Here is a 25905-nt window from a genome sequence, read left to right as displayed (position 1 = left end):
GAAGAAAAGCTACAGTTATTCATATGGTAAATTAAAGCTACATAATTTAAAACTTAACTGTAAAATGGTATACCCCTCAATGTTGCATGACATTAAAATTTAACTTTAATATCCTTAAATTTTTACTTTAAATTGAGAGGTTAATTACCACATTATGCGAATTTTGCTTATACAAAAAAGTATTTTTTTTTAGAAAAACTCATGCAGCATTTTAGTAAACTAAGTTCAAAATCAATTCCCAAAGAGTTTAAGAAGTAATACCAGCATAATACTATTGCCATATCACATTGTGGATCTGGATGGCTCAATTGGTTAGAACATCATGCCAATTTAAGTCATGTGTTCAATCCCCACAAGGAACCAATAATTTATAGACCTATGACTAAAAGACTAAAAGCCTAACTCCAATCAGTAATACTGAAAATCTATTATCTTAGTCAAAAAGGAAATCATTAAAAATTATGAAGTTATTAGGGGTAGTAGTAATGCAAAAATACAAGTAAACCTGAAAGTAAGGTACAAAGAACAGTTAAGTAAACCATGCACACTGTGTTAAGGGCTTCTCAAAAGCAAAGTAGTACAGCTTCTTCTGAGCTGCTTTTTTTCTCCTAAAGACCCATTTCCCTACTTCTCAAGAAACAAAGTTCATGCTGTATAAAACCATCTTCAATATCACTTGGTTTTGCCCCGATATATATTATTAGTCTCCAGTTTTAACAATAAGAAAAACAATCAATTAACTAACAAATATTTTAATAAATAGTAACTGGCGATAGAATAGAGGAAACCAATACAGCAGGTTCAATACCTTGCACCAACAAAGTACAAATCACAGGATGGATAGTGATAAGAAAAATCTCTCCCAAACTTGGGTATTCTGGTTTTGTAATAAAAACCTTGTTGTGAATGAAATTCAATATATCTGTCATTGTGAAGGAAGACAATCTGAAAAATATAACCAAAGCATTCATTTTGTTGGGCCTCTAGGCAAAATTTTAATCATCAAGTACCTAGCATTGTACCTTGCATATAGTAATCACATAGAAATACTATATTGAATTAAATGTTATCACCAATGAGAAGAGATTCTTGAACTGCAAGACTATGTACCAGAAGTTTTCCATCAATAAATCAACATGTATTTCATTGTGCTAGATGCTGAGAATAAAAATATAAAAAATAAAATAATCTCTTTCTCAAAGAGTTCACATTCTATCAGAAGAGAAATATTCATACAGAATGAATACACATATCATATAAAGCAATTAAAAACATTATAACTGGAAAGAGATGCTCTAGCTATTGAGGGGATAAGAAAAATCTATCCTTTCAGTTGCATATGCAAGAAGTCAGGCATTCTTCTAGATGAGAAGGGAGTACTTTCCCATCTTGGAGGAGAACCAGCATTGGATGGTATGTCATGTGTGAAGAAAAGAGAGAAAGTCAGTTTTACTTAAGCAAGAATGGAAGAAATGTATACTGAAGCTAGCAAACTTCATTTGGGGTAGACAGTAAAGTGTTTTAAAACAAGAAGCAATATTTTTACTATCCTAGAGGCAAGAGTAAGCCACTATACCTACAATGAGATATTCAGAGTTTTGCTTAAGAAAAACCTATCTTGGGGCGGCTAGGTGGCGTAGTGGATAACGCACCAGCCTTGGAGTCAGGAATACCTGGGTTCAAATGCGGTCTCAGACACTTAATAATTACCTAGCTGTGTGGCCTTGGGCAAGCCACTTAACCCCATTTGCCTTGCAAAAAACCTAAAAAAAAAAACCCACAAAAACCTATCTTTACTATTTTTTTTCTAAAATCCTTCATAGTGGAAAAACAAAACTGGGATATATTCATTCAATTCAAATGATAGAGTCACTTTATAAACAGAAAGCTAACTCTAATGAGTAATTTCCAAATTGTTTTAGGGACGTATTTCAGTAAGACAGTAGCAATTAGATGACTAGAAATAAAGAAATCAGAGTTAATTTAACTATGTAAGCCAAAAATGAAACACATCTACTAAAAATACAAGTTCTTTATGAAGCCTCTGCAAAGTTCTCACCTTAGATTGTTGATATGACAGGATTATTCAGTAAATAGCATTCAACAATGAAGAGAAAATTTATGAGTTTGGTCAGAACAAACTAATGTACACAACACATTCTTGGTTCCAACCTGTAACAAATTTTAAAATAGCTCTCTTACAGCAAGACATTAATTTTTATCCTGTGACAAACAGAACTTAGCCATGTGAGAAAAAATTAAACTTGTGTTATAATATTGCACAGATTAATTGTGTCATACTAATAATCTTTGTCCCTAAAATTTAAACTCTTCAAAATACACAATAACTTTTTTTAAAGTATTTTTTATTTTATTTTGGCAAGGCAATGGGGTTAAGTGGCTTGCCCAAGGCCACACAGCTAGGTAATTTTATTAAGTGTCTGAGGCCAGATTTGAACTCAGGTACTCCTGACTCCAGGGCCAGTGGCAACCTAACACAATAACTTTAACATTTATTTGTTTAATTGCAATTTTTTTAATAGTTCACTTAAGTTTGAAATCTATCAGATGTATTAAAATTTAAGGCATTAACAGATGTCTAAAAAGTGAACTTTTTTATTTTGATAGAAACAAGGAAAAACAGTTCTTAAATCAATTCAATAGAAAAAATATCACAGATAAGTTTATAAACTTAATATTAATGTCCATTAAAATACAAGTAAACTATTTTACACAATTAAATAAAATTCATATGGAAAAAACAAAAAGGGAAGGACTTCATTAAATTTCAAAATATACTGTAAAGTAATAATTATCAAAATCAGGTGGTACACCAGGTGAAACTAAAAAAACAATAAACAGAAGATAGAAATAATACCTAGTTTATATCAGAGCTAAATGTTTACAAATCTAAGATTTCAACACTTGAGAGCCATTGCACAATGAGAATTGTTAGGAAAAATGGATAATGAAATGTCACTTTTATATTCAACAAATTACAAAAATTCTGTTAAGGTTAAATGACCAATCATGATCCCAAAATCAGATACTGAAGTGCATCTTTTTGGATTCAGTACAGAAGCAGAGGGCTATAAATGCAATATATATATACACACCTTGTCAGACTGAGTCTCAAAAACAATTAGTTTTTCTTAACTACTTAAAGCAAGAAATGATTACCATGTAAAGAACAAATTGAACCAATAAAAGTATTTAGTCATTAAAATAATTTGAAAATTGGATTAAATAGGATCAGTATATTTATTTCAATTACAGAAGAGAAAATATCTATCAAACAAGTGAAAGAAATTATTCAAAACAAAATAGTTGGAAAATAAATTTTTATAGCTTTAGTACTATAAAAAGTAAAATATTTGCAAAGTATAAAACAACAAAACCATTGGGAAAAAGTCTTTAACTGATTAACAAATATGGAAGTAAAGATCAAATATGGTACCTATAAATAGGACATTAAACAGTATATAACCAACAACTGTGAACCAGTAGATTACAAAAGAGATCATCCAAAAGACATAGAACAGAATAAAAAATGGTAGTCATAGAGTGAAAGGGATGAAAGACGTCTGAAGGTCACACATAATTGAAGGAATCTCCTACAATGAGACTACAGATCTCTCAGGATATATTAGAAAGATATTTGGAATAGATCTCCAAATATATTCCAATAATAAAATTTTTCCTAAAGCAATGGGAATACTCAAAGGAAAGGGACTCCTTTGTTCATAATGTATTACAATTAAAATTCTATCAATTTAAAGGTTAGAGTATCATGCAGGTAATGTGATCTAATCCCTTATTTTTTAAAAGAAGAAATTGAGTCAAGAAAAGTTAAGTGACTTGCCTAAAGTCTCAGAAGTGCTAAGAAAAGTGGGATGAACATACAGATCCTTGGACTCAAAACCCAGTGTGCCTTCCTCTATATCTTACTTCCCAAACATAATCATTTAAAAACTAATGTTATTTAACATACCTTTGAATAATCATCAGATAATGTGTCAAATGTCACAACTGAAAAACAAGAAGAAAAATACATAACCTAAAAATATTCATTTGCAAATCCAAAGGAAACAATGATATATACACATGTCTAAACATACATAATAGGGTGGTATAAAATATGGCAGTTTTTAAGCTTTAATAATTTAAGTAATAGTTTTAGCAGTTATATATAATATTCAAAATGTGTGTATATTATTAATATCATACATAATGTGAATATTGTATGTAATAAATAAATTTGCATGTTGTGTTGGTATATATAAATTTGTGTTTTACATTCTATGCATATATGCATTTGTATTTAAATATTTGCACATATTTGCATATTAGGGTTATCTGTCTTATCACATAAGTTATATAATTAGAGGATTCACAAATTTCTTTCTTCATAATAAAACCAGAATGAAATTTCCATTTAATAAATTATATACCATACCAAATACAAAAGAAAACAGTGGTTTGCAAGCTTCAAAAACTTCAACTATATTTCTAAATCTAGCAGCATTTAAAAGAATGACACTCTTAAATGCCCACTGGGCTATCATAATCAATTAAACAGGCAAATTTACATCATTTCATTTCTCTTTATTCTTGTAGTTCTTTTTAAATTTTAAAGCCAACTGTTCAATAGAAAGGGAGATTTCACTCTTTAAAAAATGGCATTTTAGACAATCATAGACTAGCAAATAAATAGGAAGTTGGAAAAAGTTTTGAGTCAGTTCTTATTTCCAGTCCCAATAATTTTCAATCCTTTTAGGAAAAGAATTATAAAATAAATCATTAGAATATGGTTTCAATTCTTTAGCCATACCTTCTTTTTCATTTCCATTGAAGAGTAGGGCAGGAAAGTAAGCAAGTGAATAGTACAGATTATCATTAAATATTAGGGTCATTACTTCACTCACCATCTGAATCTAGGCACCTTTCAAATTTCAAGGATAACTGATAAGTATCATAGCATCGAACTCGAGGCTTATATGTACCTAAAACACAAAATTAATACAATATAAAAACCAAACTGTAAACATTTCATGGCTAAGAATGAGCAACCTGATGACCTTAGTTTATAATCATCTAATGGCAAGGTAGGTCAGCTTTTCTCCTTATCAAAATGCAGACTATTTACATACTTTCTTACTAAGGGCCTTTTGGACCTTAGGAATTTTCATCTTTGGTTCACATGCACTTAGAAAATGTTCTTGCTGCCAACAACAGTTGGTTTCATTTCCTCCCCTCTAGAGGGTATGCCACTTAAACCAGTTTAATTTTTGCCACCTTTGCAAATGAAGATTTATCTAGTTTTACATTACTTGTACCATGATATTTCTAGTGTCAACAATTTTGGAGCTGTCAACCCTTTTAATATCAATCTTTCTAATCTTATTTCCATTTGAAAACTTTAAAAAAGAATATTTTCAAACATTAACAGAATATCAGGTTCTATTGTCTGAAATTTTAATATAATTAAGTCTAAAATTTCAAGTAGATTATATTTATAAGTGTTAACTTTATAAAAGAAAATCCACACTAATATTTTTTTTATTTTTGGTTTTTGCAAGGCAATTAGGTAAAGTGACTTGTCCAAGGTCACACGGCTAAGTAATTATTAAGTGTCTGAGTCCGAATTTGAACTCTGGTCCTCCTTGACTCCAGGACCAGTGCACCACCCAGTTGCCTCCAAACCATACTAATATAAATAACCATACCAACTAGCATACCACATCAACAATCTTTATTTTCATGTAGAATTAAGACATTTTCAAGAAGTAGATTAAGATAGTGAAGAAAAAAAACATAACTGGGGATTAGAAGATCAGGGTGTTAGTCTTTAGTTCAGCTATTTCCAGTCAAGTGACTTTGGGTAAGTCATAAATCTATTCTCACCTATAAAAAGAGGATTAGATTATATTCAAAAAGTATTAATTAAGAACCAGGAAGTTAATTATGTGAATTAAGAATTAGGAAGAGATCTCTGGGAAGATGGTGGAGTAGTTCAGAAAATCTCAAGTTCTTCAGGTTTCCTCCATAAAAAAGTCAAAAAAGTATCTTAAGTTGAACATAGAGAAGCAAAGGAAAAAATAAGAACAACCTCCTAGGACAACTGGAGAAGATCAGAAAACAGGCCTCTGAGTAAAGGGTAAGTACCTCCAGAATTAGCTGAAACAGTAAGAGGCAAGCTTAGGAAGAGCCTAGTTGAGAGGTAGTCTCATTCTTGGCCAAAGGAATTCTCAGCTCCTTGACAGTGTGGGGAATCCTGCTTCTGAAGAAATGCCACCTCTAATAAGAGATGTGAGGCCCAACTGTGCTGCCAAGATGCAGTCTTGGACAAGAAGAACCAGCACATGGCCAGTGAGTGCAGAAGTAGTGGTGAGGTAAACTGCTGGTTAGGGACACAGAAAGAAGAAATGAGTCCCTGGTCCTGGTTCCAGGTCAGAGGGGAGAACTGAAGGTTATAGCCACTGAAGGATTCTCAGGGAGTAAGAACATTTCCAGCACAGTATGCAAAATGGGCCAGCTGTGTCTAGGAGAGGAAAAGACAGAGGTTGGGTTCAAGACAAAGCTCCTGAGTTCAGAGGTACAAGTCAGGGTTAGGGGTGATTATAACAATAAACTGCTATTTGTTTTTTAAATGAGCAGGCAAAAGAAAGAATCCAACCATAGTTACTTTGGGAGTAGAGAAGGCTGAGATTTTTCTTCAAAAAGGAAAATGCTAAAGCAAAAAAAAAAAAAAAAAAAGTCTCTCCTACCCCAAAGAGTAACATCAAACCTACTCAAAAAGACTTCATAGAAGAAATCAAGAAAGACTTTAAAAATTAAATAAAGGGGATAGAGCACCGGCCCTGGAGTCAGGAGGACCTGAGTTCAAATGCGGCCTCAGACACTTAATGATTACCTAGCCGTGTGACCTTGGGCAAGCCACTTAACCCCATTGCCTTGCAAAAAATCAAATAAAAGAGACTGAGGAAAACTAAAAAATAAGAAACTAAGAACAGTATGCAAAGAAAATAAGAAAAATCCAAGAAAAACAGTATGAAAAGAATGTAAACCAACTAGAAAAGGAAATCCAAAATCTTAAGAAAATTACTTTTTCAAATTATCAAGGGGAAGCCAGTGGAGAAATAATAAAACAAAATATAAAGAATGAAAAAAACGGAAGAGAATTTGAAACATTGCATAAGAAAAACAGCTGATCTGGAGAACAGATCAAGAAAAGAAAACATGAGAATAATAAGATTACTTGAAAGCTGTGATCAAAAAAATTATCCTGATACAATAAATAATTAAAGAAAATTATCCAAAAATGTTAGAACAAGAAGGGAAAATAGAAAGAGAAAAAAATTCACCTCTCACAACCTGAAAGAGATCTTAGGAAGAAAATTAACAGGAATATCATAGCTAAATCCTCCAAACTCCAGGTTAAGGAGAAAATATTAAAAGATCAAGGAAAAAATCAATTCACATATGGCAGTCACAATTAGAATTATATAAGATCTACTATCAGATACTTTAAAAGGTCCTAAAAGTCTTAGAACACTACATATCGCAGAGCAAAAGAACTGAAGTTGCAACCAAAAAGTATCATACCCAACAAAATTAAGAATAATCTTAAATAAAAAAAATAGACATTCACTTAATTATCAGACTTCTAAGCTTTTATTGCAAAAAAGATATGAACTTAATAGAAAAACTGACATATAAAAGAACTAAGAGAAATACAAAACAAACATCAAAGACTAATCACAAGGACAAAATGTTTACTGTCTAAACATGGAAATGTAAACCAAATACCCAATATTGTTATTAGTAATTGGACAGTTCAAAAGAAAGATTGTAGGGGCAGTTAGGTGGAGCAGTGGACAGAACACCAGCCCTAAAATCAGGAGGACTTGAATTCAAATCTAGCTTCAAACACTTAATAATTACCTAGCTGTGCAACCTTGGCCAAGTCACTTAACTCCACTGACTTGCAAAAAACAAAAGCAAAATAAAAAAAGATTATATAGAATAGGACAAAATTCTTAAAAATAAAATGGTGTAGGAAAAGATTAAAAAAAGGTATCTTATACAAATGAGGTATGAGGAAGAATTAATACAGAGGAATTAAGATAGAGAAAGAGAGCTAGCAGTTCTGGAAATCTATTCTCATTCGTATTGAGTTAAAGGAGAACAATAAATACACACATACATACATATGTATACGAAAAGGTATATTATAAAGCCTTTTAAATTCAGAAACAAATAGGAGAGAATAGGGAGAGGGTGAAGGAATAGGATAAGAGGATATAAAAATGGTGAGGGGAGTGTAGAAGGGTATATAAGGAAGGGATTCTTTGAAGGATGGTAGGTTAACTAACAAGAGGGCAAGATAGCAAAAATAAGTTAAGCAGAGAAATGAGGAGGGGTTACTGCTTTCAGGAAATATAAAAATGAGATACACATAAATCAAATAAATATTTATGAATATGTGTGTATACATGTATCTATACATGTGGGTATGTGTGTGCATATAAATAAAATATGTAGGGTATGTATGTATAAGTATATGTAAATGCATGTGCATATGTATATGTATGTAACCATGATTAAATGTAGGGGGTAATTAAAGGATAAATTAATAAAATTGAAAGCAAGAAAACTATTGAATAAATAAAACCAATAAAACTGATAAACCTCTAGCTAATTTGATTTAAAAAAAGAAGAAGAAAACCAAATTGCTAGTATCATAAATGAAAAAGGCAAACTCACCACCAATGAGGAATTAATTAAAGTAATAATTCAGAATTATTTTGACCAACAGTATTCTAATAAATTTGATAATCTAAGTGAAATGGATGAATATTTACAAAAATATAAGTTGCCCAGGATAAATGAAAAGGACATTAAATACCTAAATAACCCTATCTCAGAAAAAGAAATTCAACAAATCATTATTTAACTCCCTAAGGAAAAAATCTCTAGGGTCAGATGGATTCACAAGTGAATTCTATCAAAATTCTATCAAACACTGGTTCCAATCCTGAATAAATTCTTTGGAAAAATAGGTGAAGACAGAACTCCGCCTAACTCTTTCTATGACACCAATATGGTGCTGATAACTAAACTAGACCTATCTCCCCAAAGAATATAGATACAGGGCGGCTAGGTGGCATAGTGGATAAAGCACCGGCCTTGGAGTCAGGAGTACCTGGGTTCAAATCCGGTCTCAGACACTTAATCATTACCTAGCTGTGTGGCCTTGGGCAGGCCACTTAACCCCGTTTGCCTTGTAAAAAAAACTTAAAAAAAAAAAAGAATATAGATACAAAAATCTTAAATAAAATCTTAGCAAAGCAATTACAGCAACTTATCACTAGGATAATACACTATGAGCAAGCAGGATTTGTCTCAGGAATGCAGGGTTAGTTTAATATTAGGAAAACTGTTAGTTTAGTTAACTATAACAATAACAAACCTATCAGAAATCATGTATCAATTGATGCTGGAAAAAAACCTTTGAAAAAATACAGCATTCATTCCTACTAAAAACATGAGAGAGGGTAGGAATAAATGGATCATACCTGAGGATGATAAGCAATACCTATCTGAAATTATCAACAAGCATTATACGCAAAGGGATAAGCTAGAGGCATTCCCAATAAGACCAGGGATGCCCGTTATCACCACTACTATTCAACACTGTGCAAGAAATGTTAGCTTCAGGTGAGGCTAGGTGGTGCAGTGGATAGAGCACCAGCCCTGAAGTCAGGAGAAGCTAAGTTCAAATTTGACCTCAGACAATTAATAACTTTCTAGCTGTGTGGTCTTGGGCAAGCCACTTAACCCTAGTGCCTTGGGGAAAAAAAAACTAAAAAGAAAGAAATATTAGCCACAGCAATAAGAGAAGAAAAAGAAATTGAAGAAATTAGAATTGGAAGGGAAGAAACAAAACTCACTCTCTACAGATGACATGATGGTATACCTAAAGAATCCTAAAAAATCATCTAAAAAACTACTAGAAACAATTAGCAACTTTAGCAAAATCATAGAATATAAAATAAATCCTAAGCTTTTCTATATATTACTAGAAAGAGAAATTCCATTTAAAGTAACTTCAGAGGGGCGGCTAGGTGGTGCAGTGGATAAAGCACCGGCCTTGGAGTCAAGGAGTACATGGATTCAAATCCGGTCTCAGACACTTAATGATTGCCTTGCTGTGTAGCCTTGGGCAAGCCACTTAACCCCATTTGCCTTGTAAAAAAAAAACAAAAACAAAAACAATAAAGTAACTTCAGACAATATAAAATACTTGGGAGTCTACCTGCCAAAGCATACTCAGAAACTCTCTGAAAACAACTACAAAACATTTCTCACAAAAATAAAATCAGATTTAAATAACTGGGCAAATATCAACTGCAAATATCAATGAGCTAATATAATAAAAATGACAATTCTACCTAAATTAAACTATTTATTTAATTGCCCTGCCAATCAAAATTCCAAAAAATTACTTTAATGAGTTAGAAAAAATTGTAAGTAAATTCATATGGAGAAATAAAAAATCGAGAATCTCCAGGGATTTAATGAACAGTGCAAAAGAAGGTGATTTAGCCCTCCCAGATCTAAAATTATCTTATAAAGCATCAGTCATCAAAACTGTCTGGTACTGGGAGTCAAGATGGCGACAAGAGAGGAACATCTCTTAAGTGCTTTCTCATAAAACTTCTAAACTAAGGACTTTAACTAAATTTTTGAGAGACAGAACCCACAGAGGGACCCAGGGAGGCAGTTCTCCTACTCAAGGTAACCTGGAAAAGAGCAGAAAGGCTCTGCTCCCCGAGGTTGGAGGGGCAGCCCGCCAGAGCGAAAGAACTTCAACCTCCCGGAGGCAGCCCCAGGGCACTGGGAGCCGTGGTTCACAGCAGCGGGGGAGTTTCCTGAGCTACGCCCTGGGGAGCACCTGGCACAACCTGGGGGACCTCTGCCAGAAAAAGCACATCAAGCCCAGCCCTGAGGGCACACAACGAGCAACATGGTCTTGCAGGCAGCCCAGATCCAGGAACAGAAGCATATGGTCATTCACAGACCAGGAGGGATGACAGAGACTAATATACTGAGATCATTGTGGGAGTGTCCCAAAAGCTCAGGAAGCACCCCAAAAACAGGCTTAGGCTGGGAAAATGAGCAAGCAGAGAAATAAGAGGAACACCATTGAGAAATACATTATCTATGATCCCAAGAAGGATCAAAATACTCAGTCTGAAGATGAGGAAACACAAGCTCCTGCATTTAAAGACTCCAAGAAAAACAGAAATTGGGCTCAGGCTATGACAGAGCTCAAAAAAGACTTTGAAAATCATATGAGGGAGACAGAAGAAAAACTGGGAAAAGAAATGAGATGCCGGAAAAACATGAAAATGAAGTCAGCAGCTTAGTCAAGGAAATCCAAAAATATACTGAAGAAAATTTGACCAGCTTAGGTCAAATGGATAAAACAGTTCAAAAAGTTACTGAGGAGAAGAATGCTTTTTTAAAAAGCAGAATTGGCCAGATGGAAAAAGAGATAAGAAAGCTCTCTGAGGAAAACAAATCCTTCAGATAAAGAATAGAACTCAGGGAGATTGATGAATTTATGAGAAATCAGGACTCAATATTTCAAAACCAAAAGAATGAAAAATTAGAAGAAAATGTGAAACATTTCATTGAAAAAAACTGATATGGAAAACAGACTTAGGAAAGATAATCTAAAAATTATTGGAATACCTGAAAGTCATAATCAGGAAAAGAGCCTTGACATCATTTTCAAAGAATTACTACAGGAAAATTGCCCGGATATCCTAGAAGCAGAGGGCAAAATAGAAATGGAGAGAATCCACTGATCTCCCCCAGAAAGAGATCTCCAAAAAAACCAAACCCCAGGAATATTATAGCCAAGTTCCAGAACTCCCAAGTCAAAGAGAAAATATTACAAGCAGACAGAAGGACACAATTCAAATATCATGAAGCTGCAGTCAGGATCACATAGGACTTAGCAGCAACTACATTAAAAGCTCATAGAGCTTTGAATATAATATACCGGAAGTCAAAAGAGCTCAGAATGCAACCGAGAATCAACTACCCAGCAAAACTGAATCTCCTCTTCAAGGGAAAAAATGGACTTCCAATGAACCAGGGGAATTTCAAATGTTCCTGTTGGAATGGCCAGAGCTGAACAGAAGGTTTGATCTTCAAATACAGGACTCAGGTGAAGCACAGAGATTGGAAGAGAAGGGTAAAATATGAGGGATTTAATGATGAAGAACTGCATGTATTCCTGCATAGAAAAATGACACTGATAATACTCATACGAACCTTCTCAATTAACAGAGCAGGTAGAAGGAGCCTTTATAGATGAAGCACAGGAGAAAACTGAATCTGAAAATATACTGTGGTGTAAAAATGGAATCAATAGAAAAATGGGAAATGTAATGGGAGAAAGAAAAAAGAGAGGACACTAGGCTAAGATATTTCATATAATAAGATTTTCCTTTATTACAATGAGCTATTGCAATGATATGGAAGGGGGGAAGGCAAGGGGGAATGAGCGAACTTTCCCTGTAATCAGAGGTGGTTTGGAGAGGAAACAGCATATATACTCAATGGAGTATAGATATCCAGAGTAAAAAGGAGAGAAAGGGGATATGGGAAGGGGGGGGGGGGGGGGGGGGTGTGAGTGATGGAGGAAAGGATGGACTATGGGGGGAGAGTGGTCAGATATAACACATTTTCTTTTTTACTTCTTGCAAGGGGCTGGGATTGAATGGCCTGTCCGGGACCATAGGGCCAGGTAGATGCTGGGCCTAAGGGGTGGTAGGGGGGCTCGGGGCCTCTTGGCCCCAGGAGCAGGGATCTGTCTGCTGCACCACTCAGCGACCCTACAGCAGAGTCAGAGTGAAAGGAGAGAGAAAATATAGTACGTGGTAGTGGAGAAATACGAAAGGAGGGAGTTGTGATCAGCAATAGCAACGGTGGAAAAATATGGAAGTAATTTTTGTGATGGACTTGGCATAAAGAATGTGATCCACCCGCGACAGAGTTGGTGGTGTTGGAACACAGACTTGAAGCACATTTTTCATTATTATTATTATGGGGGGGGGGGGTGCAGGGCAAATGGGGCTGGGTGGCCTGCCTGGGGCCGCATAGCAGGGTGACCATTGGGTATCTAAGGCCAGATTTGGAACCAGGTGCTCCGGGCTCAAGGGCCAGTGCTCTGTCAGCCACCCAACTGCCCCTACTATTATTATTATTTTATTTTGGGTCTTTTTTTTCCTTTTTTTGGTTTTTGCAAGGCAGTGGGGTTGGGGTGGCTTGTATGTCACACAGCTTGGTAATTGTTGGATGTACAGGACCAGATATGGGCTCAGGTGCTCCTGGCTCCAGGACTGGTGCTCTGTCCACTGCACCACCTGGCCATACCTACAATTATTACTATTTTTTTAATTTTAATTTTAATTTTTTTCTTTCCCCTTTACTTTATCGCTCAAGCAAGTCTATATTTTATTGGGAGAGGGGGCATTTTGTTTACTCTTAAACAAGAATATTTTATTAATATTTTATTAATGTATAAAAAAACATTTGTACAAAATGAGAATAAATAAATATTAAATTAAAACTGTCTGGTACTGGCTAAGAAATACAGTGGTAGATTAGTGGAATAGCCTAGGTGCAAAAGAGGTAACTGGGGGTGGCTAGGTAGCACAGTGGATAAAGCACCGGCCCTGGAGTCAGGAGTACCTGGGTTCAAATCCGGTCTCAGACACTTAATAATTACCTAGCTGTGTGGCCTTGGGCAAGCCACTTAACCCCATTTGCCTTGCAAAAAAACCCTAAAACAAAAAGAGGTAACAGGAAATTATTATAGTAATCTGCTGTTTGATAAACCCAAAGAGTACACTTCTGGGATAAAAATTCTTTCTTCAATAAAAGCTGTTGGAAAAACTGGAAGTTAGTATGGCAGTTACTTGGATTAGAACAACATCTCACACCCTATAACAAGATAAGATCAAAATGACATAAAAGACAATATTATAAGCAAACTAGGAGATCAAGGAATAGTTTACCTGTCAGATCTATGGAAAGGGAAGCAGTTTATGACCAAAGAAGACATGGAGAACATCATTAAAAACAAACTAGATGATTGTGATAACATTAAATTAAAAAGCTTTTGCACAAACAAAACCAGCTAGATCAAAAGAAATGCAGTAAAGTGGGAAACAATTTTTACAACTAGTATTTCTGACAAAGGACTTATTTCTAAGATATATAGAGAACTGAGTCAAATTTATAAAAAAAAAAAAAACCAAGCCATTCCCCAATTGACAAATGGTCAAAAGATATGCAGAGCCAATTTATAAATGAGGAAATCAAAGTGATCCACAGTCATATGAAAAATTGCTCTAAACCATTATTGATTAGAGAAATGCAAATTAAAGAATCTCTGAGGTACCACCTCATACCTCTCAGAGTGGCCAATATGACCAGAAAAGGCAATGTTCAATGCTGGAAGGGATGTGGGAAATCTGGAACACTAATGCAATGTTGGTGGAGCTGTGAACTCATCCATCCTTTTTGGAGAGTAATCTGGAATTATGTCCAAAGGGCAATAAAAATGTGCATACCTTTTTTTTTTTGGTTTTTGCAAGGCAAATGGGGTTAAGTGGCTTGCCCAAGGCCACACAGCTAGGTAATTATTAAGTGTCTGAGACCGGATTTGAACCCAGGTACTCCTGACTCCAGAGCTGGTGCTTTATCCACTGCACCACGTAGCCGCCCCTGTGCATACCCTTTGATGCAGCACCTGAGTCTATACCTGAAGAGATCATGCAAAAGGGTAAAAACATCACTTGTGCAAAAATATTCATAGTAGCTCTGTTTGTGGTGGCAAAGAACTGGAAAGTGAGTGAATGTCAATCATTTGGGGAACAAATTGTGGTATATGTATGTTATGGAACACTATTGTTCTATTAGAAAACAGGAAGAATGAGAATTCAGAGAAGCCTGGAAGGATCTGCATCAACTGATGCTGAGAGAGATGAGCAGAACCAGAAGAACATTGTACACCGTAACAGCAACATGGACTTATTCATTCCATCAGTGGAATAATCAGGGACAACTTTATAGAGTATCTGCAATGGAGACTACCATCTGTATCCAGAGAAAGAATTGTGGAGTTTGAACAAAGAAGAAAGACTATTACTTTAAATTTAGAAAAAAAAATTATCTTATTATGTAATTTTGCTCTCTCTTATCTTTTTTTTTCCCCTTAAGGATTTGATTTCTCTCTCTCAACACATTCAATTTTGATCAGTGTATAGCATGGAAACAATGTAAAGACTATCAGATTGCCTTCTGTGGGGAGGGAAGTGAGATTGGGGGGAAATTGTAAAATTCAAAAAAACCATTAAAAAAAACCAGACTCAGAGCCAAGAGACCCGAGTTCTAGTGCTGGTTCAACAACTAAATGATGTCAGGTAAATCATTTAACCTCTCTGGGTCTACTGGATAATTTTTTAAAGTTTCTTGTAGTTCTATTATTTTAAAAGCTAAATACTAGAATCAACCTAAATGGAGCTACTTTCTAGGACTGTGCAAGAAGACCTACTACCAGGAGAAAGGAAGAGCCTCAGAGTGAAGACTGCTCTTTTGTGACCTTGATGCTTCCCCAAACAAAGACAAAATGGGACCAGGGAAAAGAACTCTGCTTGAGTTATTAACTTCTACCAAAATTACACAAATGTCAAATGAATTTAACATACATTTAATCAATTGCTCAATTTCCTGTTTCCACTAAGTGTATTACAATCCTCTGATCACTATAAAGCATACCATTATTTTTTATATTTTTCGCATGACTTGAAAAATTTTTAATTAGGAAAAAACAGAAAAAGAAAGTTGTAATAACAATGCTAACTATTAGAAAAAAGAGCATCAATGCTGTATGATTGCTGCATTACAAATACTTTAATAATTCAAATGATCTCAACTCTTCTTTTTCTTAGTAAATAACTTCATGAGATGGTATGACCAAAATAAGACAATAAATTAGCAACTGGTAACCAACCTCTTGATTACCAACCTCTCCTCACCTAGACAGAATTAGCAATGAAACTATCCTTAGCCTCATATTGAAACTTTTTTAGTTTAATAGAACATGAAAAAACATGAAATCCAATGGCACTGCCTTCAAAAACAAGAAGCATCTCTATAATACAGCATCAGAATGGAAAATTTGATGAAAGGAGGGAGGAAGGGAGGAAGAGAGAGAGAGACAGAGTGCATCCCAATAAAACATTAAATAGCTGGGGTAAAAAAATGAAATTAGACAGCCTCAGAACCAGTAAATGCCTACATTCATTCCCAAGTTCACTGTAAAGTCACTAAAGGAACAAAAACTCCAAGGAAATAATGTCATATCTAAAAATTTTAGCAGATGCAACATTTATTGAATTAAATTAGTATCTAAGGAGGGACAGTCCTAAAATGAAATGGTAATGAGATTGTAAAAGTAAAACCTAATAAATGATTCTGTCTTAAGTTAGAAGAGACCTCAAACGTCTTCTGGTTCAACCACAATCTAAAACATAATTATTTCTATAATGTCCTAATCATACAGCCTCAAACTAATGGATAGTTCATTACTTCTAGAAGTTAACTATTTTAATTTTGCACAACTATAATTACTGGGAACCTTTTTCTTTATAATTTGCTGAAATATGCTTAAAATTATAAGCTACAATAATAAAAATGACTGTGTCTACCTAAGAGTGATTATTTTCACTTCATTTTCTATAAATGAATAAAATATTAAAACTCACCAGTTGCTAAAATATACTGTCCATCTTTTGACACTTTAATAGTGGTGCTAACTGTGGGCATTTCAAAATCCTGGATAAGTTCAATTCTCCTCCGAATATCTAGAGACAAAACAAGAAAAAAAATTTAATGAACAGATACATGAAATTCACTAGGTACTTACTTGTCCTACAGAAAAAAAAAAGACCTCATTTTCAAGCACAAGCTATTCACATCTAAAGCTACCAATTCCCAAATTATTCTATGCCATCAGTAAGTAATCCCAAATTGCCTCCTCCATTAAATAAGGATGACTACTGGTTTTCTTTTTTGTACTTTGGATATCTGCACTTTTTAAGTTTCCCATCTCACTAATTCTAAAAAATATATCTCTACAAAGAGAGCATCCCAAGTATTAAAAGAATGAGAAAAGTAGAAAAGCACAATAAATGTTAACCGAATACCATTAGGTTGAAAGGAATACAAACCTATAGAATTATACCAAAATCTTGCCCTATATGACCCTTGGTCTTCTTTATTTTGGCCATAAAGAACCAAATACAAATATATTTATTTCTATATACCTTTCAACTCAATTGGCTGTCCTTACTACTAGTTTAACTAATATTATATCAGTATAGAAGAAAAACAGACCCACCTGAGTCACTGAAACCTACATTTATCTATATTAGTTCCCCCCCCCTTTAATTTGTGTTACTAATATGTATGTGTTCAGGATGTTATAGTGGATCAAAATGAGAAAGATATATTACCTAAAGGACAAATGGGAAAGATACGAGGAAGCCATAACTAAGATCAGTTAGTCAGCAAACAGTTATTAAGTTCTTAGTTTGTGCCAGGCACTAAGCTAGAGCATTGGAAATATTTCAAAAAGGAAAAAAATAAGTGCCTTTCTCAAGAAGTTCATAGTCCATTGAGGTAGGAAACATTCAAACAATAGTCAAATAAGACTTTTACATAGTCCCTGGAGTTCATTTCATAGGGAAGACACTAGCATTAAGGATGCTCAGGAAAGTCTTCTTGTAGAAGATGGAATTTTAACTAAGAATTACAGGAAGTCAGGAGACAGAGAGAACAGTCTACTCATGGTGGAAAGCCAATTATAATACAGGAAATCAGTATCTTGTGCAAGGAACATCAAGGAGGCCAGTTTCACTATAATGTAGAATACGTAAAATGTGAAAAGTACAGAAAGGCCAGGTTATAAAGGGCTTCAAGAGTTCAACTTTTCTGGACAGCAATTTGGAATTATATTCAAAGGGCTATAAAACTGCATACCTTTTGATTCAGCAATACCATTCCTAGTCTGTATCCTAAAGAGATAATAAAAAAAGGGAAATGGACCCAAATGTACAAAAAAATTTTACAGCAGCTCTTTCTGTGATGGCAAAGAATTGGAAATTGAGGGAATGCCCATCAATTGGGGAATAGCCAATGGTGGGATTCAGCTGATTAGCACTGGTTGGAAAGAATCTAATTTTATGTTGAGTTCAGTGAATAGATTGTTAAAATGGCACTTGTAATCAGGGTTCTCAGCCAGCGATGTAATTCAGCTGGATTTCACCTGTTCAGCAGAAACTATATCTAATTTATGTTGAAGTAGGCAAACTGGTTGTTAATTTATTTGAATCCCATCACTGAGAATGGCTGAAAAAGTTATGGTATTTGAATGTAATTGAATATTACTATTCCATAAGAAATAATGAACAGGCAGATTACAGAAAAACCTAGAAAGACTTAAATGAACTGATGCTGAATGACCTGAGCAGACCTAAGAGAACACTGTTCACTTTAACAGCAACATTTCAAGATGGTCAACTATAATAATCTTGTTCTCAGCAATACAGTGATCCAAGACAATTCCAAGAGATTTATGATGGAAAATGCCATCCACATTCAAAGAAAGAACTATAGAGTCTAAATGTAAATCAAAGCATACTATTTTCATTTTTTTCTATTTCTTTTTTTTGGTTTTCTTTCTCTTGGGTTTTCCCTTTGGTTTTGATTCTTTTTTTCACAAAACAAATTATTTTTATTTGGAAATGTTTAACATGACTGTACATGTATACTCTCCATCAGATCTCTTGCTATCTTGAGGAGGGCAGGAAGGCAGAAAAAATTTGAAACTCAAAATATTACTAAAATCAATTGTTGAAAATTATCTTTACATGTAATTGAAAAAATGAAATGCTGTTAAGTACAAATAAAATAAAATTTAAAAAAATAAAGAAAGAGTTATATGTGATCTTAAAGCTAAAAAGGAGTCACTGAGGTTAGATAAGTAGGAAAGTGATATGATCAAACCTATACTTTAGGAAAATCACTTTGGTAGTTGTTTCCACTCATTTTATTTTCCAAAAAATCTGGAATGGAAAAGGAAAAGAGACCATCCAGAGGTCAATTCAATAGTTCAAAATGGCCTAAGCTGATGAGGGCAGAGAGTGGCAGTATCAGAAGAGAGAAGGGGGGGGCGGCTAGGTGGTGCAGTGGATAGAGCACCAGCCTTAGAGTCAGGAGTACCTGAGTTCAAATCTGGCCTCAGACACTTAATTACCTAGCTGTGTGGCCTTGGGCAAGCCACTTAACCCCACTGCCTTGAAAAATCTAAAAAGAGAGAGAGAGAGAGAGAGAGAGAGAGAGAGAGAGAGAGAGAGAGAGAGAGAGAGAGAAGGGAACACATACAAGAGATGTCATCAAAACAGAAACAAGAGAACTTGGCAATGACTTGGATATGGAGGAATGAGTGTGAGAATTCAAGGCTGACACCTAAGTTGAGAGTTTAAGTCACTGGTAGGATGGTGCCCTTAATAACAATAGGAAGTTCAACTGCTTCCAGAGAGCTCAGTCCACAGAAGGCAAGGGAGAGAGGGGGACTGTTGAGGTCTCTCCTCTATCCCTGGGACAGGACTCTGGGACTTTGACCATATTCAGAACCTGGTCACTGCCTGGGCCCCCATACTGTCATAGAGTAGGGACAATCGTCACAACCCTGGGGCAGAGGGGAGTACTTGTGGTCATCCACAGATCAGAGCACAGTCCAGGAGAGCAGTAAGAGCCTCTCACAAGACCTTGAAGGAACTGAGGTCCTTGTGGAGGTGTCCTAATAATACTCAAAAGCTCAAGAAGCACCCCAAAACCAGGGCACAGGCTGGGGAAATGAGTAAACCATGGACAATTACTTTGGTCCCATGGAGGATCAAAACACACACTCAAAAGATGAAAAAGTCCAAGCTTCTGCATCTAAAGACTCCAAGAGGGGGTGGCTAGGTGGCACAGTAGATAGAGCGCTAGCATTGGAGTCAGGAGTACCTGGGTTCAAATCCAACCTCAGACACTTAATAATTACCTAACCATGTGGGCCTTGGGCAAGCCACTTAACCCCATTGCCTTGCAAAATCTGAAAAAAAAAAAGACTTCAAGAAATATAGAAGTTGGGCTCAGGCTATGACAGAGCTCAAAGAAAATTCTAAAAATCAAGTAAGGGAGGTAGAGGAAAAATTGGGAAGAAAAATGAGAGAGATGCAGGAAAAGGTGAAATCTAAGTCAGCATCTTAGTCAAGATCCAAAAAAAGGCTGAAGAAAACATGTTAAAAACCAGTTTAAGATAAAACAATCCAAAAGGTTAATGAGAAGAATGCCTTAAAAAAACAATAGAAAGTTTAGAAAAGAGAAGGGTTTGGATGGAGATAATGAATTCAGTTTTTGACACACTGACTTTTATTTGTCTACACAATGTTCAGGTTAAAATATTCAAAGAAAAATAGATCAGAGAATTATCAACATTGAGAAAATAATGGAATCTAAATAAGTTGATGAGATCACCAAGAGAAAAAGGATAAAAGGAAAAGAGGTCCAGAACAGAACTCTGGAAGATACCCAAAGTTAGTGGACACAACACAGCTGAGATTCAGTAAGGAAGACTTAGAAAGAATGGTCAGTTAGGTAGAAGGAGAATCAGAAGAAAAAAGAAGGAACACTCTAGCAAAAGAAAAGACTGGTAACATCTAGAGTGAAGAGAATATGGGGAAAAGGGTCATCAACAGTATCAAAGATTGCAGAGAGGTCAAAAAGGGTGAGGCCTGAGTAAAGACCATTAGATTTGGCAAACAAATGATCAACTTTGATCAGTTTGAGCAGTTTCAATTGGATGATGAGAACAGAAGCCAGACTACAACACAGTTAAAATAAATAATGGAAGCACAATTTGGTTTTATGAAGCAGATAGGTCATCAAAGGGAAGAGCAATATAGGAAAAGCAAGAATGAATTTTAATCTGACAGGAGGAATCCACCCACACCATTATTATAACAATGACAAATTAAAAATCCAGAAAAAAATACAGAGAATAAAAGCAATCAGAGGGGTCAAATATAATAAGATATTTGATATTCTTTTGTTAAGGTTAACACATTTTTAAATATATCAGAGTTCTGAATCTATGGTTTTACCTATTCTATTTTTAATGTTTCGTTTTGTTAATAGTTAAGACAACATGAAGTAGAAAATAGACAACTGACCTGCAATGGCAGTAAAATCTGCATCCAAATTATGCTTCTGACATATACTGGCTATTTGATCAATGGCTCATGATTGCTGGTTAATTTCTCAGAGCTCTAAGGTACTCTATAAGACTATAAGATGTTGATCTCAGTAGTTTCTCTATTTGACAGTTCTCTGTACCAATGAAATTACAGACTGAATCTCTATCCCAAAGAAGGATTTATCCAATTTATCAAAATTAAGTTTTGTTATTATAATATCAAACATGAGAGTCAATTAGATCTATACTATTATTATTCAATAATATTCAATAAGGAACTTTCTCAGGAGTGTGTAAACCTGATGTAGGAAATCTGAAACAGTCACAAAAAGAGTACATGGATGGGTTTTCTTTTCAATGACTTTAAATATATTGTATTTTAAAGTGTTAGAATAGAAGCAGAAAGGGGCGGCTAGGTGGCACAGTGGATGGAGCACCAGCCCTGGAGTCAGGAGTACCTGGGTTCAAATCCGGTCTCAGACACTTAATAATTACCTAGCTGTGTGGCCTTGGGCAAGCCACTTAACCCCATTTGCCTTCCAAAAAAAAAAAAACCCCACAAAAAAAAGAATAGAAGCAGAAAGACTGAATATTTGTTACCAAAAATTAATATATATAATTTCATGTTTCTTCAATTTTATACTTTAATTTCCAAGTTTGGTACTAGGTCTTCTCTAGATTTAAAATTATGATACCAAGTTTTAAAAAAAAATTTTAACTGCATCTTCTTCAAAAACAGGGCAAAAAAGCAGAACAATCAATCTAAAGGCATTCTAAAAGAAATTTCTGACTTGCAGCAAAGAATAATAATGCAAAAAAGTCTAAGGAAAATTATTCACTATATCCTAAAGAAGTGGACACACGGGGGTGGCTAGGTGTCTTAGTGGATAAAGTGGATTAAAAAAAGAACAAAGCAACAACAATAAATGTTTAACAACCAACTTTAAAAAAAAGTGGACACACCTTTGACATTTTTATCTTTTTTTACACATACTTGGTCAAAAATTAAAAAAGCTTCTATGAGGATTTGTAATTCACACTTATTGATTTAGGTATCAAATATGGGTTTGGTTAAAAAGAAATGTTTGTTCTTGGTTCTTTATCTTAAGAGTGGCAAATAAAATTTAAAAAGCAAAATAGTGCTGTTTTGGAGAAATAAAAAAAATTAACTCACCAACATCTTTCTTTTGTAATGCTCTCTTCTTTCTGTCAGAAAGCCACTGAAATAAAATTGATTTTGTCATAATTAATGATTCATAGTTAATTTTTTTAAAAACAACATATTTTAAACTTTGTTTATATAATCTAAAAACTCATATTTGGAAGAATTTTTTAAAAATTATAATCAAAATGATTAAGTTCCACTAAACTTATGTTCATAGGGTGATGTCAATGATCAAAACAGAAGCTTCAATAAATCCTACCATGAGGGAAAGGTTTTCAGTACAATGTCAATCTAAGTAAATTCAACAGAAGTATATCATCAGAAAATTGGTCAGACAGTGAATTATTAGTTCAAAATATTTCATGAAATGGTCTAAGATGTGGAAATATTATTATCTGTTTTGGTGGAAAGAGAACCTATAACCAGTAATTTTGTGATGTACTAAAAAAAATTACTATTTTCTTTGGCAATACAATTAGGATCATAGGGTAAATTTGGAAGAAACCTGGGAGTACTATCCCCTCTCATTTTACAGTTGAAGAAACCAAGCTCCAAGAAGGTTACATATTGTGTTTAAGGTCACACAAGCTAGTAAACATTAGATATAGGATGACCTCAGACTTTTTCCATGGCACCATGTTACCTTCATTGTGAGACAAAACATCAAAATAATTCAAAATTTGGGCAGCTAGGTGGCACAGTGGATACAGCACTGGTCATGGAGTCAGGAGGACTCTTCAAATTTGAACTCAAGACATTTAATAATAGCCTAGTTGTGTGACCTTGGGCCCTTTGCCTTAATAAAATTTTTTTAAAAATCTAAATTCAGAATTTTAGTAAATTCATAAGTGAACATGACAATCAAATCAGTCTGTTAACACACAAAAAAAAGTCTCATTCCAAATTCCCTATTGCTTTGTAAGTTTTTCAATCTAAAAGTCATGTTAAGTCTTCTTCATCCAGTTTCTATGATTTACTTTAGGCAGAAAACTTCAAAATGCAAACCAAATCAAAGCTAAGGGTTCCTTCCACACTACATTTCTCAAGGTTCTCAAAATGTTTTCTTCGATGAATAAAACTATAAACTTCTCCAATAACAACTCATGAATTGTTAGAAAAAATGACTGCACTCTTGAAGCATATCTATATGCAAGAGTAAGTTCATTGCGAAAGAATGAAGGACCTGTAAATCAGATTGCAACAAAAAAGTCAAAAAGATTCACTGATGATACAGAATTGAAAGCTGTCAATAAATGGTAATAGCTAGGCACTGTACTGGTCAATGATATTTAATATGGAAGAGGGAAAAAGTGCAATTATTTAAAAAAACTATAAATGTCTTATTTCTGTTATTAAAAGAGACGCTACACTACAAAGTAACAATTTTTAAATGGTCCACGGAGATCAAAGGAATTTACCCAGAGAACAAGCATCCTCTAGAATTAGTAAATAAAAGAAAGCCACTATTGGAAAAATGGAATCATTAATTTTGCATGCATAGGACTTGCAATAAAACTCAGAGCATCAATTATATTATGTCAGAATCAGAGAACAACAGGATTCCCAATAAGCTAACATATAACAGAGTGAATAGGAATGACAATCAAATCATTAAATTACACTTATAATATACCAGTGATTAAAAGACTGAATTGAGCAACCCAAATCTACACTGGAATAATTTCTTCTGCCTTAGTTTAAAGCAAAGCAAAAGAATAGTAGATAGATAAGTCACAGATAACAGAGAGCAACCAGAATGTCTAGAATAGACCATTTCATGAAACATTTTAAACTGGTAATTCACCTCAATTATATTCATTTCTTCATTGATGAGCCGATTTAAAGGTGAAAGAGACCATATAAATCGGTCCCTTTCACCTTTAAATCCGCTCATCAATGAAAAAAATGAATATAATTGAGGTCAGTTTAAAAAAGTAAACTGAGATCTATTTTTTTAAAGTAAAACGTATTACCGCTCAGAGTAAAATGAGCTTCAATTAACATCATTTCATACACTTAACCTTTCTGACACAGCTTCAAAAGTGCTTTCTTTAAAACCAAACACGAAATGTCCTAATAGTCATGATTCAAAATCAAAGGATCCAAAAGTTAGAAGAAATCTAATCAAATCCACAACTAAGCAATATCCCCACGGGACTGGGGGGGGGGGGGGGGGTATTCCACCGATATGAACCTGCCTCCCGAGACAGCCCATTCCACTTGTGTAAAGTTCTAATTATTTTACAATTATCTCATGGGGACGATGATCAACCTTGATGGACTTGCTCATTCCATCACTGCAACAATCAGGGACAATTTGGGACTGTCTGCAATGGAGAATACCATCTGTATCCAGAGAAAGAATTGTGGAGTATGAACAAAAACCAAGGAATATTACCTTTAATTTAGGGGGGAAAGACTGATATCTTATTGTCTGATCTTGCTATCTCTTATACTTTATGTTTCTTCCTTAAGGATATGATTTCTCTTTCATCACACTCAATTTGGATCAATGTATACCATGGAAACAATGTAAAGACTGGGGGGGGGGGAAGAACTGTAAAACTGAAAATAAGTAAAATCTTTAATTAAAAAAACACCAATTATCGCTATCTTCTCTTCTCCGCAGGATAAATATCCTGCTCCCAATTCAGCCCTGTGCAACCGTAGACAAGTCACAACTTCCCCGGGTATCTAAATGTGGGAGTGAGCCAAGTGAGGGTTCCAAGTTCCCTCCCGGCACGCTGATGCTGGCGGTACATATTAGCTCTCGGGTCTCCTCTTCGGTCCGGTGATGCCCCAAGGGCGCTGGGTCCAAGGAGTCATACAGCTGACTGCCCCCCCCGGAAGATGAGCAAAAGATGCCGCTGCTGGGAGAGCTGGAGTGAGGAAGGGGCCCGAGAGTACCCAGAGAAGGCACGAAACTCACCTCCGGGAGGGATTTTCCGCAGCTCAAGCTATAAATCTTCACTTCATTGAGGTTTGAGACCTGCATGGTGAGTCCTTTTCGCCCGCAGCTCCTGCATGCAAGTCCGAAACTTTTCACCGTAGCCCACGAGTTGACGCGACTGGCGCACTCCTACGACGCACGTCCGGTCTGGGTGAGCCCCGAGCGGAAGCCGGAAGTAGTTGTTGTAGAGCTAGAGAAGGCGGAGAAAGCCAAAAGAAACAGCTCCTCCTCCTGCACGCCCTTCCCAGAACGCGCATGCGCACTCATTTTGCTTAGGGCTCGTGGGCCTGAAAATGATGCTTTCTCCCGCTTTTTCCGCCGATGTGGACCCGAGGCGGCCAGACCCTGCACGGAGTGGTCCACCCTGGATTAAGGATGTTTGACCACTTTAAAAAAAAAAAA

The 25905-nt window shown here is 35.1% G+C and overlaps 1 protein-coding gene across 1 annotated transcript in view; it reads right to left on the bottom strand.

Moving 5' to 3' along the window:
• The window catches only part of NOL10 (nucleolar protein 10), a 123708-nt gene extending 98059 nt beyond the window's left edge, over window positions 1-25649 (bottom strand). The window contains exons 1-6 of the mRNA XM_074209761.1: window positions 25483-25649; window positions 22563-22608; window positions 16851-16949; window positions 4926-5003; window positions 3992-4029; window positions 809-945 (exon numbers count right to left, since the gene is read on the bottom strand). Coding sequence (XP_074065862.1) covers window positions 809-945; window positions 3992-4029; window positions 4926-5003; window positions 16851-16949; window positions 22563-22608; window positions 25483-25548 — 464 coding nt within the window. The 5' untranslated portion in view covers window positions 25549-25649. The remainder of the gene's footprint in view (window positions 1-808; window positions 946-3991; window positions 4030-4925; window positions 5004-16850; window positions 16950-22562; window positions 22609-25482) is intronic.
• Between the last annotated feature and the right edge of the window lie 256 nt (window positions 25650-25905).

The sequence above is a fragment of the Macrotis lagotis genome, chromosome 1 (assembly GCF_037893015.1).
Source record: "Macrotis lagotis isolate mMagLag1 chromosome 1, bilby.v1.9.chrom.fasta, whole genome shotgun sequence".
Classification (NCBI taxonomy): domain Eukaryota; kingdom Metazoa; phylum Chordata; class Mammalia; order Peramelemorphia; family Peramelidae; genus Macrotis; species Macrotis lagotis.
This window is presented reverse-complemented; position numbering and strand designations above follow the sequence as displayed.